At 30.2% G+C, this 15357-nt stretch overlaps 3 protein-coding genes and 1 long non-coding RNA gene across 10 annotated transcripts in view; 2 read left to right on the forward strand and 2 right to left on the reverse strand.

Annotated features, from left to right (window-relative positions):
- LOC145967812 (uncharacterized) overlaps window positions 1–5110 on the reverse strand; it is a 26617-nt gene extending 21507 nt beyond the window's left edge. For 2 of the 3 annotated variants that reach the window (XM_083092788.1, XM_083092786.1), the window contains exon 1: window positions 3136–3374. The gene's annotated coding sequence lies outside the window, so the exon portion shown is untranslated. Of the gene's footprint in view, window positions 1–3135; window positions 3375–3882 lie in introns of those variants that run through there. The other variant, XM_083092787.1, reaches the window with a different exon arrangement.
- On the forward strand, window positions 4151–9328 carry Sau (Golgi phosphoprotein 3 homolog sauron). Its single transcript, XM_083092793.1, has 4 exons — window positions 4151–5125; window positions 5218–5464; window positions 5552–5727; window positions 7469–9328. The coding sequence occupies exons 1-4, from the start codon at window positions 4856–4858 to the stop codon at window positions 7715–7717; spliced, it is 942 nt and encodes a 313-aa protein (XP_082948919.1). The 5' UTR covers window positions 4151–4855; the 3' UTR covers window positions 7718–9328.
- Window positions 9329–11163: 1835 nt separating this feature from the next.
- On the reverse strand, window positions 11164–13968 carry LOC145967813 (damage-control phosphatase 1). Of its 3 annotated transcripts, none has more exons than XM_083092789.1 (7): window positions 13778–13968; window positions 13419–13543; window positions 13196–13301; window positions 12874–13121; window positions 12620–12802; window positions 12139–12544; window positions 11164–12046 (listed from the first exon to the last, which is right to left on the reverse strand). In XM_083092789.1, exons 1-7 carry the CDS (start codon window positions 13817–13819, stop codon window positions 11705–11707), a joined length of 1452 nt encoding a protein of 483 aa, XP_082948915.1. In that variant the 5' UTR covers window positions 13820–13968; the 3' UTR covers window positions 11164–11704. The 3 variants fall into 3 exon arrangements, with proteins under 3 accessions (XP_082948915.1, XP_082948917.1, XP_082948916.1); XM_083092791.1 differs by having other exon boundaries at window positions 11167–12046; window positions 13862–13880; XM_083092790.1 differs by having other exon boundaries at window positions 11167–12046; window positions 13684–13780.
- A 176-nt stretch (window positions 13969–14144) lies between these two features.
- Window positions 14145–15357, forward strand: part of LOC145969294 (uncharacterized) — a 229029-nt gene continuing 227816 nt past the window's right edge. For 2 of the 3 annotated variants that reach the window (XR_014438016.1, XR_014438014.1), the window contains exon 1: window positions 14277–14513. This is a non-coding gene — a long non-coding RNA (uncharacterized LOC145969294). Of the gene's footprint in view, window positions 14218–14276; window positions 14514–15357 lie in introns of those variants that run through there. The other variant, XR_014438017.1, reaches the window with a different exon arrangement.

Genomic DNA, 15357 nt, shown 5'->3' on the forward strand with positions numbered 1-15357 from the left:
TTCAATGAAAGAAAATAATGTCATAAAAAAATCGCGTATATAGGTGATCGTACAAATTTACGAAGGTGTTCCATAATACAATCATAATCAATCCATAATCCACATCCATAATCAATTTATAATCAACTTTTCCTCAATAAGAATGTCAAAGTTTTTTCAGTTGTAATTAGAAAAAAAATGCGCGGCTTAATGCCAAGTAAATTTCTTAAAATTCTTGAATGAAACTTTAATTTAATTTATATATCGACATGGCAGATAAACGATAAGAAAAAAAATGCGGACGCAGAAGATGGATTCAAATCGCGTTTCGATTAAAGTGAAAAAAAAACTCGCAGTCCTCTCACAATTAATTAAAATATCCTACTACATAGTCTATACATAGGTTCAATGAAAAAAAATAATATCATAAAAAAATCGTGTATACAGGTGATCGTACAAATTTACGAACGTGTTCCATATACAACCTATAATCAATTTATAATCAACTTTTCCTCAATAAGAATGTCAAAGTTTTTTCAGTTGTAATTAGAAAAAAAATGCATGGTTTAATGTCAAGTATATTTCTTAAAATTCCTGAATGGAACTTTAATTTAATTTAATATATCGACATAATAGATAAACGATAAAAAAAAAAATGCGGACGCAGAAGATGGATTCAAATCGCGTTTTGATTAAAGTGAAAAAATCTCGCAATCCTCCCACAATTAATTAAAGCATCTTACTACAAAAAAATGCATGGCTTAATGCCAAGTATATTTCTTAAAATTCCTGAATGGAACTTTAATTTAATTTATATATCGACATGACAGATAAACGATAAGCAAAAAAATATGGACGCAGAAGATGGATTCAAATCGCGTTTCGATTAAAGTGAAAAAAATCTTGTAAGCCTCCCACAATTAATTAAAGCATCTTACTACAAAAAAATGCATGGCTTAATGCCAAGTATATTTCTTAAAATTCTTGAATGGAATTTTAATTTAATTTATATATCGACATGACAGATAAACGATAAGAAAAAAAATATGGACGCAGAAGAAGATTCAAATTTTGATTAAAGTGAAAAAAATCTCGCAGTCCTCCCAATTAATTAAAGCGTCTTACTACATAATCTTTATATATATATATATAGGTTCAATGAAAAAAAATAATGTCAGAAATCACGTGTAAAATACATGCATCGATCACGTAATAACAAATATATTCCTCGCGACTCGTCCAAGGTAACTCAGGTATTTCCATCTCTTCAACGGGGAACCGTATAATTTGAAGCCCGTTAACCAAATGTCGTGAAATCAAACAACCGCACAGGTGTGTTATCCGTTTTACTTTACTACTTTGCTGCTACTTGACGCGGCGCTAAGTAAATGCCGTTTTCAAAGAGAAAAAAAAAACAGCCGAGTCGCACATCTTTTTGGATCTTGTGGCAAGATCGTCGTGCAAGAGGGGAATAAATCGCGATAATTCATCGTTCACATCATTAAGACAGTTGGTTAACCACCGTACCCCGCGCGATCCCAGTTAATTAATGAATAATATAATTAGGCGGGATTCCCATGGTTTCCCTTTTGTGAGCTTCGGGCCGAGAGGAGGCGGAAAGAGACGCGAGTAACCGGCGAATTCACGACGATTCACTGCATTCAGCTGCAAAAGAATCGAGTATGTCGGCTACGATTGAAATAATAGCTCGTGTGAGAAATTTAGAATCGTGTCAGCCAAGAACGTGTAATCATGATGTAATTCTCAAGTGTGTTACCCTCTGTGTGTATATATGACAGTTATTATATACGTATACCTATTTAGAACATCCGAAATTGGCGTGTTTCCGTTTGTTACTTCGTTTTATTCTATTGTTTTGTTGCGAAATAACATATATTGAATTAATAATAGAATTGTTGAAATGTATATCGAGAATGTAAATCTCGATGTTGGAAAACTATAAATCAATTTTCCCTTTCGAACGAATTTATTCGATGACAAATAATGACTAATGATAGTAATTAAATTACATTCGTATTATTATTTGTCGTCTTCTTTGTCTATAGCCTTTCCTGAAATCAACGATTTCTAAGTAGAATGATTAAATTATTTTCGTCGAACATTAACGATAATTATTTAAAAAGAAATTAATAATTAATTATTACACATGACAACTATTGAATAGTTATTATTACAACACGTATTTATATAAGTGAAATCCTATCGTTTATTTTATATGTATAATAAACGATAGGATTTCACTTATATAAATATGTGTTGTAATAATAGCTATTCAATAGTGTGTCATATGTATAATAATCAGTTCTTATTGGAATTTTCCTTGTCAATAGGTCAATCACATGCATATCAACAGAGATATATTTTCTTAACAAACAGTTTTATGATCCTGTGTACATAAATCATGTGTCCCACATTATGCGAATCAGTAGGTTTTAGATAAGTAGTTTATATGATTCAGGCGTTAGAATACAAAATGTAAATTATATTTGATAAAATTAAATTATTTTAAGATTTCTAATATGCTCTATTTTATATACATTGTATATATAAAATTGTAAAACAAAAGAAACTTTCAAATATATAAAAAATCAACATAATTACATCTTATAATATATTAATTATATTTAATATATATTTTATATTAATTATATTTAATATTTTATATTATATTATTATATTTTATATTATATTTAATATTATATATTTTATATTAATTATATTTAATATTTTCTTTTTATCAAAGATTATTTTTATGAAAAAAATTTATAATCTAATAACGTTAAACATTTATGTAAATAATTTAATATTAAAAAATCTGCTTCGCATATATAAATCTAATTTTGCTCTCGACATAAAACGCAGTTTTTTTTAATTTAATGAAATATATGGTCGAGAATTTTTTGAATATGTCGCGCGTGAGGTGACATTCTTTTTTCAATTACTTGGCAATGGAAAATCCGAATATCTTTACAATGAATATCGCTTTTAAACGAAGCGAAAGCTCCGAGGACATTGAAAAGCCATTTAGATGTCATTTGTATCGCGCTATCTAAGATCTCAAAGATAAGTAAATAATAAAAGAAGGACGAATTGTCGGTAGAGTAATCGTATAAATTCCTTTCGCCGGTCTCTCACCTGATAGCCGATCCGATGAAATGATCTATTCAATGAGGAATCCGCCGAATCATTCTCATCTCGATTTCCCTTCTTGATCAATCCTTATTTCCTCCTCTCGCAAAGGACACAGTAGGCACGATATCGCGATTTCCGGTAACGTGTGTGACTTTTTTTTAGGACGTACGCGATTGTCAGAATCGAACGCGACAGCGAACAGAATCGATCTTACTCGATCGAGTAATCACGAAGAACTGAACGCGTCGTTCGCTGGTCAATTCTTCCTCTCGCTGCTGTCAGCGAAACCGCGAGAAGCGCCAGCTGACGCCCTCTGTCATGTTTATTCGACAACACGTGCTACCGCTTGTCAAAAATTTTCCGATCGGTACAAACGCTCTCTGCATAACCACGATAATTGAAAAAATTGAATTGTCTCTCAATCAATAATCAGAATATGTAGATATTTTTTATACAAAAAAATAAAAGCTGATGTTAATATAATAATCGTAAAATGACGTTTAGTTTTAAATAAAACTTTTATGAAATACTTGAATATGTTTGCAGATGTGAGCGAATATTCGCTGATAATGTCAAAGATAACGAAGGCTATATCTATGATATTAATTGATAACGAGGGAATGTAATAGAGTTTTTAATTAAGTGGAACTTAAAGTTCGTCAAAATTATTGTAGTTGGGCTCACGTACATATCTATATTTTGAATTTAAATAACATAATCGAACTTATCGACTGACAAATAATGACAGACCTTATGTACACCGTCTCCCACGATGAATCACCGGGAAAATTTCCGTGACAGATTCCGGAGCAAATGAAGAAATTTCTTTCGAATTCCCAACCGGCACGTTGTTTTATTTCAGTCACACGCTGTATCTCGTATGTACACAAAAGACGCGGCAATGCATTTGTAAGTGAGATACCCAATCATCTCCCGATATGATCCGGGCACCGATTGGTCCGCGTTATATTCCCTAGCGTCGTCGCAGAAGCGTCAACTTTCAGTACATTTTTTGTCATTTGCAGGACCGTTTTCGCGACTCCTGGTGACACTCGCTCCACTTTGCTGATTCGCTCTTGTCGCTCGTATGTACGTATACATTAATTATATTCATCCTGTCCCCCGTTTTGCGTGACACGCAACAACACTAACACCAGCAACGAGACCCAAATAGACGTTTCGAATTTACCCCGAGTCCACGCGCGATCTGACAATACATTGATAAACTTCTCGCGGACGTATCAGTCGCTCGATGCGAATGGATTGTAACGTAACGCGAGCAACATACGTGAGCTCCGAGAGTTCGAGGAATTCAAATTTCAACGCATAAATACGTAACGCGTTTTCCGCCCACCGTCGTGTCCTTCGCGCTCATCGTATCGCGTGTCGCGAGCCGCGCCGAGTCGTCCACCACGAGGCGTAATCGCGAAAGCCGGACGAGAGGCGCATTGGCCATCTTGGAAGACATGTCGCTTTGGAATAAACGTCAACGGCACGGAATGTTTACCGTGTACACATCATAGATGTTGGCGCCAGCCCGTTATAGTCACAATAATCACGTTTGCGGTTGATCACCGAACGTCGACGACGACGACGCCAACGACGACGACGACGACGACGACGAGGGGCATCACGTCGCATCACGGCGGTGGTGACACGGTGGCGTATCTGGCGACACGCGGACGTATCTCCAAGCGGCCCGTCCTAGTACCTGCATCGCACGATGAATCGCGGTGACGGGCTGGTGCAGCGACGACGCGTGGTCAACAGCAGCAGCGGTGGAAGCGGTGGCGGCGGCAGCGGACTCGGCCAGGACAGCGCGAACGCGGACTTCACCGGTCACAACGACAAACTGTCCGGCCAGAGCCCGGACACGGATTGCTCGTCCCAGAAGGATCTCAATTGTAATCCCACCATCGACGAGGACTCGGATAAGGAGACGCGGCTGACCCTTATGGAGGAGGTCCTGCTGCTCGGTTTGAAGGACAAAGAGGTTTATTTGTGTTTTTTAAAGATTCTGTCCTTGGAGGTTCTCCTCCGTCTTCTGCGCAGCATCCTTGACTCGTTATATCCTTCCTCTCGTAGGGATACACTTCCTTTTGGAACGATTGCATAAGTTCTGGATTGAGAGGTTGTATCTTGGCGGAACTTGGCTTTCGGGGTAGGGTAGAATTGGAAAAAGCTGGTATGCGTAAGAAGAGCCTACTAGCGAGAAAACTTCTCTTGAAACACGATGCGCCTACGGGAGACGTGTTGTTGGACGAGGCTCTGAAACACTTGAGAGACACAGATCCACCTGAGACTGTGCCCAGTTGGATAGAGTATCTTAGCGGTCAGTTTATTTATACACATACATGTATATATTATAAACAAGACGCTTAATAATGCTTGTCTCAAAATACCTTGTATGTTATTGCAGGGGAAACATGGAATCCCTTAAAATTAAGATATCAATTGAAAAATGTCAGAGAACGACTAGCGAAAAATCTTGTTGAAAAAGGTGTCTTAACTACAGAGAAACAAAATTTCTTACTGTTTGATATGACAACTCATCCTCTTACCGATAATCTTGCCAAAAGTCGTCTCGTAAAAAAGGTAAATTATCCATTTTTCTATAATATTACATTCTAATTATATTATCTATACATAATTTATACATACATAACTTATTGGATCACAAGTACAATTATTATTTAATGGTAAACTTTTCAGACATTCTTTAAAAATTTTTTTATAGATAAAAAAATGTTTATAATTTCAAAAGGGCAAGTTTTATTTATGATTATCTCATCTTTTTTTCATCTGTGAGTTAAATAGAATATCTTTCTAAAATTTGACAAACACATATCTATTCCATTTTATTTCTTAAACCAAAGAAGATAGATTTTTAAGATCATATATGACCTTAAAAAAAATTTATTACTTTGCATTGAAAAAAACTATTACTTTGCATTGAATGCTATTGTATGAACACAATAGTAGACTTATAAATAACTATAAAAACTTTAAAACTATAACTATAAAAAGCTATATGCATATTAAAGAAAAAAACAACTTTATTTTTTTTTAATAGAAAGATAGAGGACCATATCGCATATTATAATATAAATAGTAATATCTTTTGAAACTAATAGAATATTCTATTATATAATAATAGAATATAACTCTTTTATGTATATATATGTAGAAGTATGATTTAATAGAATTTATACAAGAACTACAATGCTTTATGGATTTATAATTTTATATACTAGATATAGTCCTCTCTCCCATAATTATCTTTTATTCACAATTCTGACAATAACTTGTGATTATTTTTAATATTATTAATCCTCAGCATTTATTAATACCATATTAGAAAATATGTAAAATTTAATTAATTGTTCATTATATCATTCATTAATTTGTGAATCTGTTATTAAGAATTATTTATGTTTGTTTTTCATATATTGAATATTTTAATTTTACAATATATTATGTGTATTAACATTTAATTGCTAATATGGTATTGTGAAAGTTCATTGCATATTGTAAAATTGTAAAAGTAATCCTTGCTGGACAAAATTTCAAATATAAAAGACGTATTTTTGATTAATAAACTTTCAACTGTCAAATTTTTTATATTAATTTTATTGAAAGGTGCTATAATTTATAATGACACGCTTAAAAATGAAGTCATCTTTTCAATATGATTAATTTTTATGAGCTATTATTTCTTTATGCTCATAATAAAATTTATTTTCAACAATTAAATTTGACTTTTATTAGCTTATCTTATATTTATTCTATTAAAAAAGAAAAGGAGGACACACTTTCTATTATAAATATATATTAAATTATATTATAATCTATGTGGGAAGTAATATCTTATCTTTATATATGCTTTCTTACCTACATTGATTAGAAGCTGTGTGGAAATGAAAAGATAACATATATTAAATTCGATATATATAGTGATATAATTGTACATAATGTTATCTTTTTTGCGCGTAATAATTATTATTTATATAAATATATTTTTCAAGGATAATTCTACATATAAATAAATTGCTTATTTTATAAATTATTTATTAAAACAGAAGAAAAGACGTCTCTTATGTATAAAAGTTTTTCATTTATAATATTTAAAATTTGATTATATAACAACATTAAATATTTTTATTGTTTATAGTTAATTATGGAAAGTTCTTAGCATTAAATATAAAATTATAGAAGTAAAAAAGAAATAGAAGATGAAAATGAGTTTTATATTTTACAAGAAAAGCTATTGATAGGAATTGCTTGTTATATAATTTATAAATAACACGATAGCATATGTTGTCTTTCTGTCTTCCAGATCCAAGAAGCTGTATTAGGTCGTTGGGTGAATGACGCCGCTCGTATGGATAGACGAACGTTAGCATTAGTTATTTTAGCTCATGCAGCTGATGTATTAGAAAATGCATTTGCGCCATTGTCAGACGATGATTATGAAGTAGCGATGCGAAGAGTACGGACATTATTAGACCTTGATTTCGAAGCGGAAGCCACTAAACGTAACGCAAATCCAGTACTTTGGGCTGTATTTGCTGCATTCACCAAGTAACATTTATCTCGTAAATTATATGGAATAAATATCGAATACTAGTGTGAATAATACGATTACAAATTTTGCATGTCTTTTAGTTCTAATTCAAAAAAAAAAAAAAGATCATTCAGACCAAATTATCTGTATTCAAACTACATAGAAGACTACTCTTTTTAGAAGATTACAGTCATTTCCATTTATTGTTATTTAATACATTTGATATAGTTGAATAACAAATGTTCGTATTTAAATATTATGAAGTAACAAGTCCAAAAGTGTGAATGTATGTTCTGTGCTCGATAGTGCTATTTCCATTTGAAGAGAAGCGGTTACATTGTGCTGAATTTTATTTTATGCTTTTTGCTTAGTGTCCATCGTGTTTACAAATATGTCGGTTTATAAACACAATGTGAGATCGGGACACTATGCGGGGTGCCTCAAAATGGATACTAGGTGGTAGTATGTTGAAGGAATTTGGATATATAATAATTGAAATATGTTGTTAGCCATAATTGAAATATATGAATATGTATATATATATCTTTTTAAATTCTATTTTTTAATATACATGTGCCTCTTTGTTTATATATAGAATCTATTTTTATGTTATATCTGCGCGTGCGCGCGAATTATTTTTGTTTGAATATGTTTTAAATTTATATTTCAGTTAATCTACACTTTCAATTTTTTCAGAAATGATTTTTAGATATTAACTATTGAAAAGATTTCTAGAGTTATTAACTGCTTTTTTTTTTATTCATCATATGCATAAAGCTTATAGAAATAAGATTTTACATGTGACAAATCTGATGTGACATTAGATAAAATGTCACATTTTTCTGATAATCATTTAAATGTTATAAATTCTATAAAAAAAAAAACTCTTTACACTCTCTTTCTACTTCTATATAAATCTTCACTTCATGCAGATCATTATCTATCAAAATATCCTCCAATATGTAAAAAGATTGTATTAATAGTAATGTATTCAAATTTAAACAGAAAGATGTCGAATTATTATTTGTCAATAATATATTCTATGTTACTCAAAATTTTTTAAATAAATGATAATTTTTTATATATATGTATATATATAATCAACTAAATATAAATAATTCTTTTCTAATAATAAAGAATGGTTAACACTATTTATAAGATAAATGGGAAGCCTTAAGGCTATCCAGAGTCAAAATATTTCATTTTTTAAATATATAAATTTTTTGCATTTTTTAAATATTTTTAAAGACAAAATGTTATCTAAATTATCTTTTTCATACTCGATATGTACATATATGTGTGATTATTAAAAAATATGACCGGAAATATTATGTGTCAGGAGTACTTTAAGAGACATTATCTGAATCACTCTATATTTATTTTTAAACAATTTTGTAAATAATTATTTAACACTGTGAAAGTAATATCTTATGGAACAGTTTATCAATAAATTTATCTGTTTCAGCAAAGATTCGTTAGATTAGAGTTGGATATAACTATTATTGGCTAGGGTTTCATTAATGAATGGAATATATTATAAGAGCAGAGCATATAAAAGATATATTATGTAAGAGACTTGTGTAGTTACCTGTGTATGACAAAAGTAGTTCTAATATAAATTCAAATACTTCATATCTTTACTCTCATTTGCTTTCTATTATTAATATTGTATAGATACATATATATGATGTATATAGATAATAAAAATGCAGGAGAGAGGCATTCAAAGAATAAATGCTTTTTAACTGGAAATAAAATTAATTCTTTTGCCAAATCTTTATATACGAGAATAAATGATACTTGGATGAATACTTGGAGTCAGTATAACCGAAATTAATTTTTGAATAATTCTTTTTGAATTTTATTTTTTTGTTTTTATACTAATTTAATTTCAGCATTTATTTTCTGAATGCCTCTAGTATCACGTATATTGGATGATCATAAATAGGGGTATTAGATTATAATATATGGAAAAGTATATTAAATTTTTAACATTTTTGAGTATTATATAATACATCTTTTATAATAGCGCCTATTTTATTTTAATTTGTATCTTGCATATGATCCAAAATCCAGTTTATGTATTGCTATTCAATTATATTGATATTATAATAATGATTTTGTCATTTCCATATATGTTCAAATATAAAAGAGTAATACAAAAAAACATATACATATCTCACTTGTTTAAATATTTTTTTATGAATGTTGTACATTTTGTGTGTTACTTTATATCAAAGAAATATTATTTGAATTTTGAAAAGCAAGCATGTGCCAGTATAGATTACATTTACTGGAAATATAATAAGTGCTATCTTGACTATCTCTATAATAATTATTGCTACTATTATAATTATTATTACTATTTCTATTACAATTGTTATTCCTGTCTTTACAACTTAATATATTCATAAATAATTAATTTGGTTTCATTTATAGTTTTTTATGTTATTAGATGTGAATTTTCTTTATTGTATTTAATTTTAAAATCTGAAGAGAAATGAATCTTTTTAGGACGCTCTATTACCACTTGGTAAAACATCCTTTTTTTTCATGATATTTTGGCATGAAGAGTCAAATATGTGACGAGATAAATTCTGCTTAATTAAAGCAGAATTATATAATGTTTTATACAATAATGATAAAATAAATATTTGCATCTAATGGGCAAAGATCTACTGAGAAATCTTTTAAATTCTATCAGCTATAATGCATATGTCATTGTTACAATTACAGTTTTTTAAATGGGGGATACAATTTTGTATTCAAATTTGTTTTATAAAAAATTTGGGAATCAAAAAATTTTTAATATAACAAGTTTTTGGCACAAATATCTAATTCTAATATCTAATAATCTGTTTTGAGAAACTGGCTATTAATCGTTGTACTCTTATACAGATGTAAATGTGGTTGCTCAATAACAAGATGCAACTCTTTATCTCACATTTTGCAGTTGAAAGTTTTTTTTTATTTATAATTTTATATAGATATGTGAAATTTATTGCATTTAATCGAATTTTATTAATATCAAATTATTTAAATCAAAACAAATTTAATTTTATATATATTTGAATATTTTTATAAATATAGTTATATTTCTCTATATATCTAGACTTGCTTCATAATTTTGTGCACATACGTATGTAATATATCACTGATTGTTTCCAATAAACAAGAAATATGAAATATTTATTTTCAATTAAACATTTTTTTTTTATGTGCACAGTATAGAAAAATAGAAAAGCGTGGTTTCATTCTATCATAATGCAACATAACATTGAACTGTATTTTTTGTCGCATAACAATTCATACAAAAGGTGTATCACATTTTATTAAATAAAACAATCAATATTAGGAGAAAGAGAAAGAACTATAAACGAACCATGATTATTTCAAACAATTCTATAAAGGTCTATTACTTAATGTAATTATAATGTAATTATAATGTGGATGAGATAACAAAAAATCTTTATGGTTTCAGAATCATTTTTAACTCACTATATAAATGTGCGTGTAAAAATACATCCATAGATAATTACTATTATACTGACAAATTATAAATATTATATATATAAAATTAGTTTTACTATTTTTATCAATATGTGTTGTATAATTCAATGTAAATCTGTAGTATTTTTTTACTATTTAGGAAAATTTGATCAACAGATGGTTAATCATGTATATTAGCAAACAGTCAACAAAATACGAAATTTTAGTTTAAGATATTTATAAGACAATAGTAGAGAAATTAATTAGATATAGATTTTATTTATGTACATATATAGAAATTTATAAAAGTTATAACAGATCATAAAATTAATAAAAAAATATGGCACAAAATTACATAAAAAAATAGAGATGTAATAAATATAAATACAAAAATTGTTTGGATATCAACTATCTTATCCTTTGTATATGTACATAACGCTTATTCTGTATATTATTTTTTGTATAACATATAAGTAATTATGTATGATTATATAATTCGAATTTTTTCATAAAAAAAATTTAAGATTCTTCTAAACTAACAGCAATTTGAATAAGACCATATTCTCCAGTTATCAACCAATCTTTATCTTTTTCAAATAGCGATTCAGCCATACCTTGTGATAATCCAACACAAATATCAGATTTTAAAGTGCGTAAACTTAAAATATTTGTAGGTCGAAAATCTCCCAATGCAGTTGCAAAATTTGTGTTATGCTCGAAATTAATGTCACTTAGGAGTTTTCTGTAATTTAAATCACCCTTAAATATTACTAATTTAGCATCAGAAAATTGAGCATATAACTTTTTGTCTTTTTCTTTCATTTGCCTAAAATCGTATGGTCCTGTCCAATAGGGCTCTGCCTGTTTAAAAATGATTTAAATTATATTTAGTGAAGAGAATCTTTTAAATAATAATTTAATTATTAATAATGATATTGGAGGATAAAAATTACCTTAACACACCAAATTTCACGATCCAAAAGATTTCTGAATATTTTACCCATTAATTTCATATTTGGGTAATGATCAAGACTATTCAAGTGATCTAATGTCCAGTGGAAGTCTTGAATCGTTGTGTCACTCACATACCATGGATATGCTTTTACATGAAATGTTATCTTAGTTGCAGGTGCAATAGTAATCAAAAATGCTGCCAAACATAAGTCAGAGAAGAGTTCATATCCTGCATTATCCAACACTATATGAATATTATCAACTCTTTTATTTGTTTTCTCTTTTACAATATTCCACACAAGTTCCCAATTGTTTACTAATATATTTTCATCCAAAGAGTCTACCATATTCAGTACATTATCGGTATGTTCTTGAAGAGATCCTGCACTTGCAGATAGATCATTTCTGCAAACATAATAATATATTATTGTTTGTAAAGTGTACTTTTCAGAAAAGGTAAAATATAAAATATATCGTTACCTGTTACCCCATAAGCTCAATTTTAATAATCTTGAAAAATCTTTCTTTGAACTTTCCTTATTGTACTCCTTATTACATACTATGTCATTTACATACGAGGCAAGAGTATTCATAGAATCAATGGAGTTAACAAAAGCAGCTTGTTTTATATATTCAAATGGGTCATAACTTTGGATGCTACTCCTAGTTTTGTAAAAAGATTTTTTAGCTTGCTCTATATGAATTTATGTCATACATACTACATCAAAGCTTACGTTAAACCAATTTCTTGAGCTAGTACACGGTACATATATGTTTCGCAATATAACCATGTCGTATTAAACCATGTAGGTATTCCATTTTCCACTTGCGTCTTATTTTCCAAATATGTATTCCATTCCTCTGCATCATTACTAATTGCTTTAGTATTTAAACGCATGGGTTTCAAAGTCTTATTAGTAACTATTTCATTTATCAGTTGACTTACAAATCCTATGATATTTTTGATATCATTTGCTGCATCCTATAATGATTAATATTATTTTGCATATTATATCGAGACAATGGAGTACTGTGATATTGCCTGGATAAGATTACCTGGCCATACATATATATAATTTCATTCTTTTTTTGACAAATTGTATCAATGACTTTTGTTAATATTATTGGCATTCTATCCTTAATTGATACATAAGCGTAACTTCTGCAACATAAAGAAAAAATATTGCATATCTTTCTGTTCCACAGGTCAGTAAGGTCTTGATAACAACGATAAGCAAAAAGTCAGATTAAAACAGTAAAGCACAATCTCTAGAATTACCGTTTATATACTCCAGATAGCGGTATACCAAAAGGAGTGGATATATCCTGCAAATTTGGGATTTTAGAATTTACTTCAGTCATTGTATACGTTGATAAAGCCTGAGTAGATAGCAAGAGATAAACCTATAAAGAAATACGAGGATAAGATAATAGTGGATATCTGTAAATGGTTTCAAATTTTTTTAGACTTATCACATTATTTTATATCGCACACACTCTTTGTACTTTGTGCATTTGAAACGAAATTTGTTTTTCCTACGTACAATGCGTCATTTTATGCTTTTTATATTTGAAATTAAACAAATATATTCCGCGCTCTAGAGAGAAGAGGTTACGTAAGTATACAAGCACACAAACCGTAAGAACTACCAAAAACGAACTATAGCTGTTTTCTGTCATTGTAACTTATGAAAGGGTAGGTTAATATCGCATGGCTCTTACCCTCTCTACTCTATCCCTCTGTTGAATGATTTCGAACTTTGAATGAAAAAAATACAGTTTAAAATAGAACAGTCACGTACGTAGCAGACTCCATCTCCAGACTACAAAACAACGTGCGATACGCATGCGTATCCGCGAGCATCCGCGCATGTGCATGCGCATGCGTATCCCCAGGCGTCCGCGCATGTGCACGCGCATGCGCAATCATTCGTTCTTTCGGTACCCTCTCGAGTGCTTGAAAGTGTGTGTGCTTGTACAAGAATTGTAATAATAATTATTATTACGACTTAAGACGCGTATTTGTATAGTGGTATAGTGTAAAAGTGCCGGAGGAGGAAAAGAGGGAGAGGCCAAGGGTAAATGTCATTTGTGTCTCATTCCTTTTATCGTTTGCAATTCACTTCACGCGGTTTCGCAGCGGCAGTAGTGTCCATTACTTTCCCGCCAAAGTTTCCTCGCGAAGAAATTTCATTAGCGCGAAAAGTTTTCTCGATTGCAAACTCGAATCGAGCGTATTGTCTGACAGTGTTACATTTTTGTCCCTATCGTTTTGTAGATCGAGGCGAATGGATAACGAGATTCACAACTCTGTCCACGGACACACGCACACGTAGCACGCAGTTCCGCGCGGGATGGGATCGCCGCCATCTCGGTGAGTTTATTCCTATATGAAATGTGAAAAAGTAAGATTTTCTGATTGCGAAGTGCTTCTTTCCGAGCCTTGTTCGTACATTTTGTAGAGAACTTAGACTATACATTATATTAACGTCACGAAGCTGCGAAAATTTACGCCTCCGTTTTTCTTAATATAAAAAGCTTAGTCTTTAAAAGCGCGTACGTTACTTTAGCAAATAAAAGTTCGTAAAAATCTGATCGATAGCAGAAAACTTCAATTTTAAATTAAATACTATGTACGTGAAAAAGATAATTTTGTAAAGAATTACTTAGAAAATCGATTAAGATATTGAAAAAAATATACTGCAGAGAGAGAGAGAGAAAGATTTCAAAGATTCTTCTTATTATATTCAATATTAAATAAACAGTTTGAAAATGAGTTCTTCAATTATTGCATTTTTGAAATATTATTATGATATTATTGTATTTTATTATAATTATTATTAATTATTATTTATTATTATTTATTATAATATTATTATGATATTATTGTATTTGCGAAAATTTTTGATAAATATTTGCACGATATGAAAGCTTATTTCTAAATTTTACTATTGTGAGGAGGGGGATATGAACAGACACCGGGTGTATACTGATAAATGAATCGATCAACTTTGCGAAAAAGTTTCGCTCGCGTTACAGTCAACAGCTGTAAATTCGAGTACTCTATCTCCCTCTATCAGACTTGAATTTACATAATGATCGTTGTTAAGGTACATTAGCTTAAGGAGGGTGCGAGTTCCGGCGAAAGTTAGTCTCTCGACGTGTTATAGATATCCTAGAGGAGAAAGAGCAGATTCGAATAAGACGGTCAAATTGTT

Source organism: Camponotus vicinus, unplaced genomic scaffold (assembly GCF_025532165.1).
Source record: "Camponotus vicinus isolate PSW18456_S1 unplaced genomic scaffold, iyCamVici1.0 SCAF_3, whole genome shotgun sequence".
NCBI classification, from domain to species: domain Eukaryota; kingdom Metazoa; phylum Arthropoda; class Insecta; order Hymenoptera; family Formicidae; genus Camponotus; species Camponotus vicinus.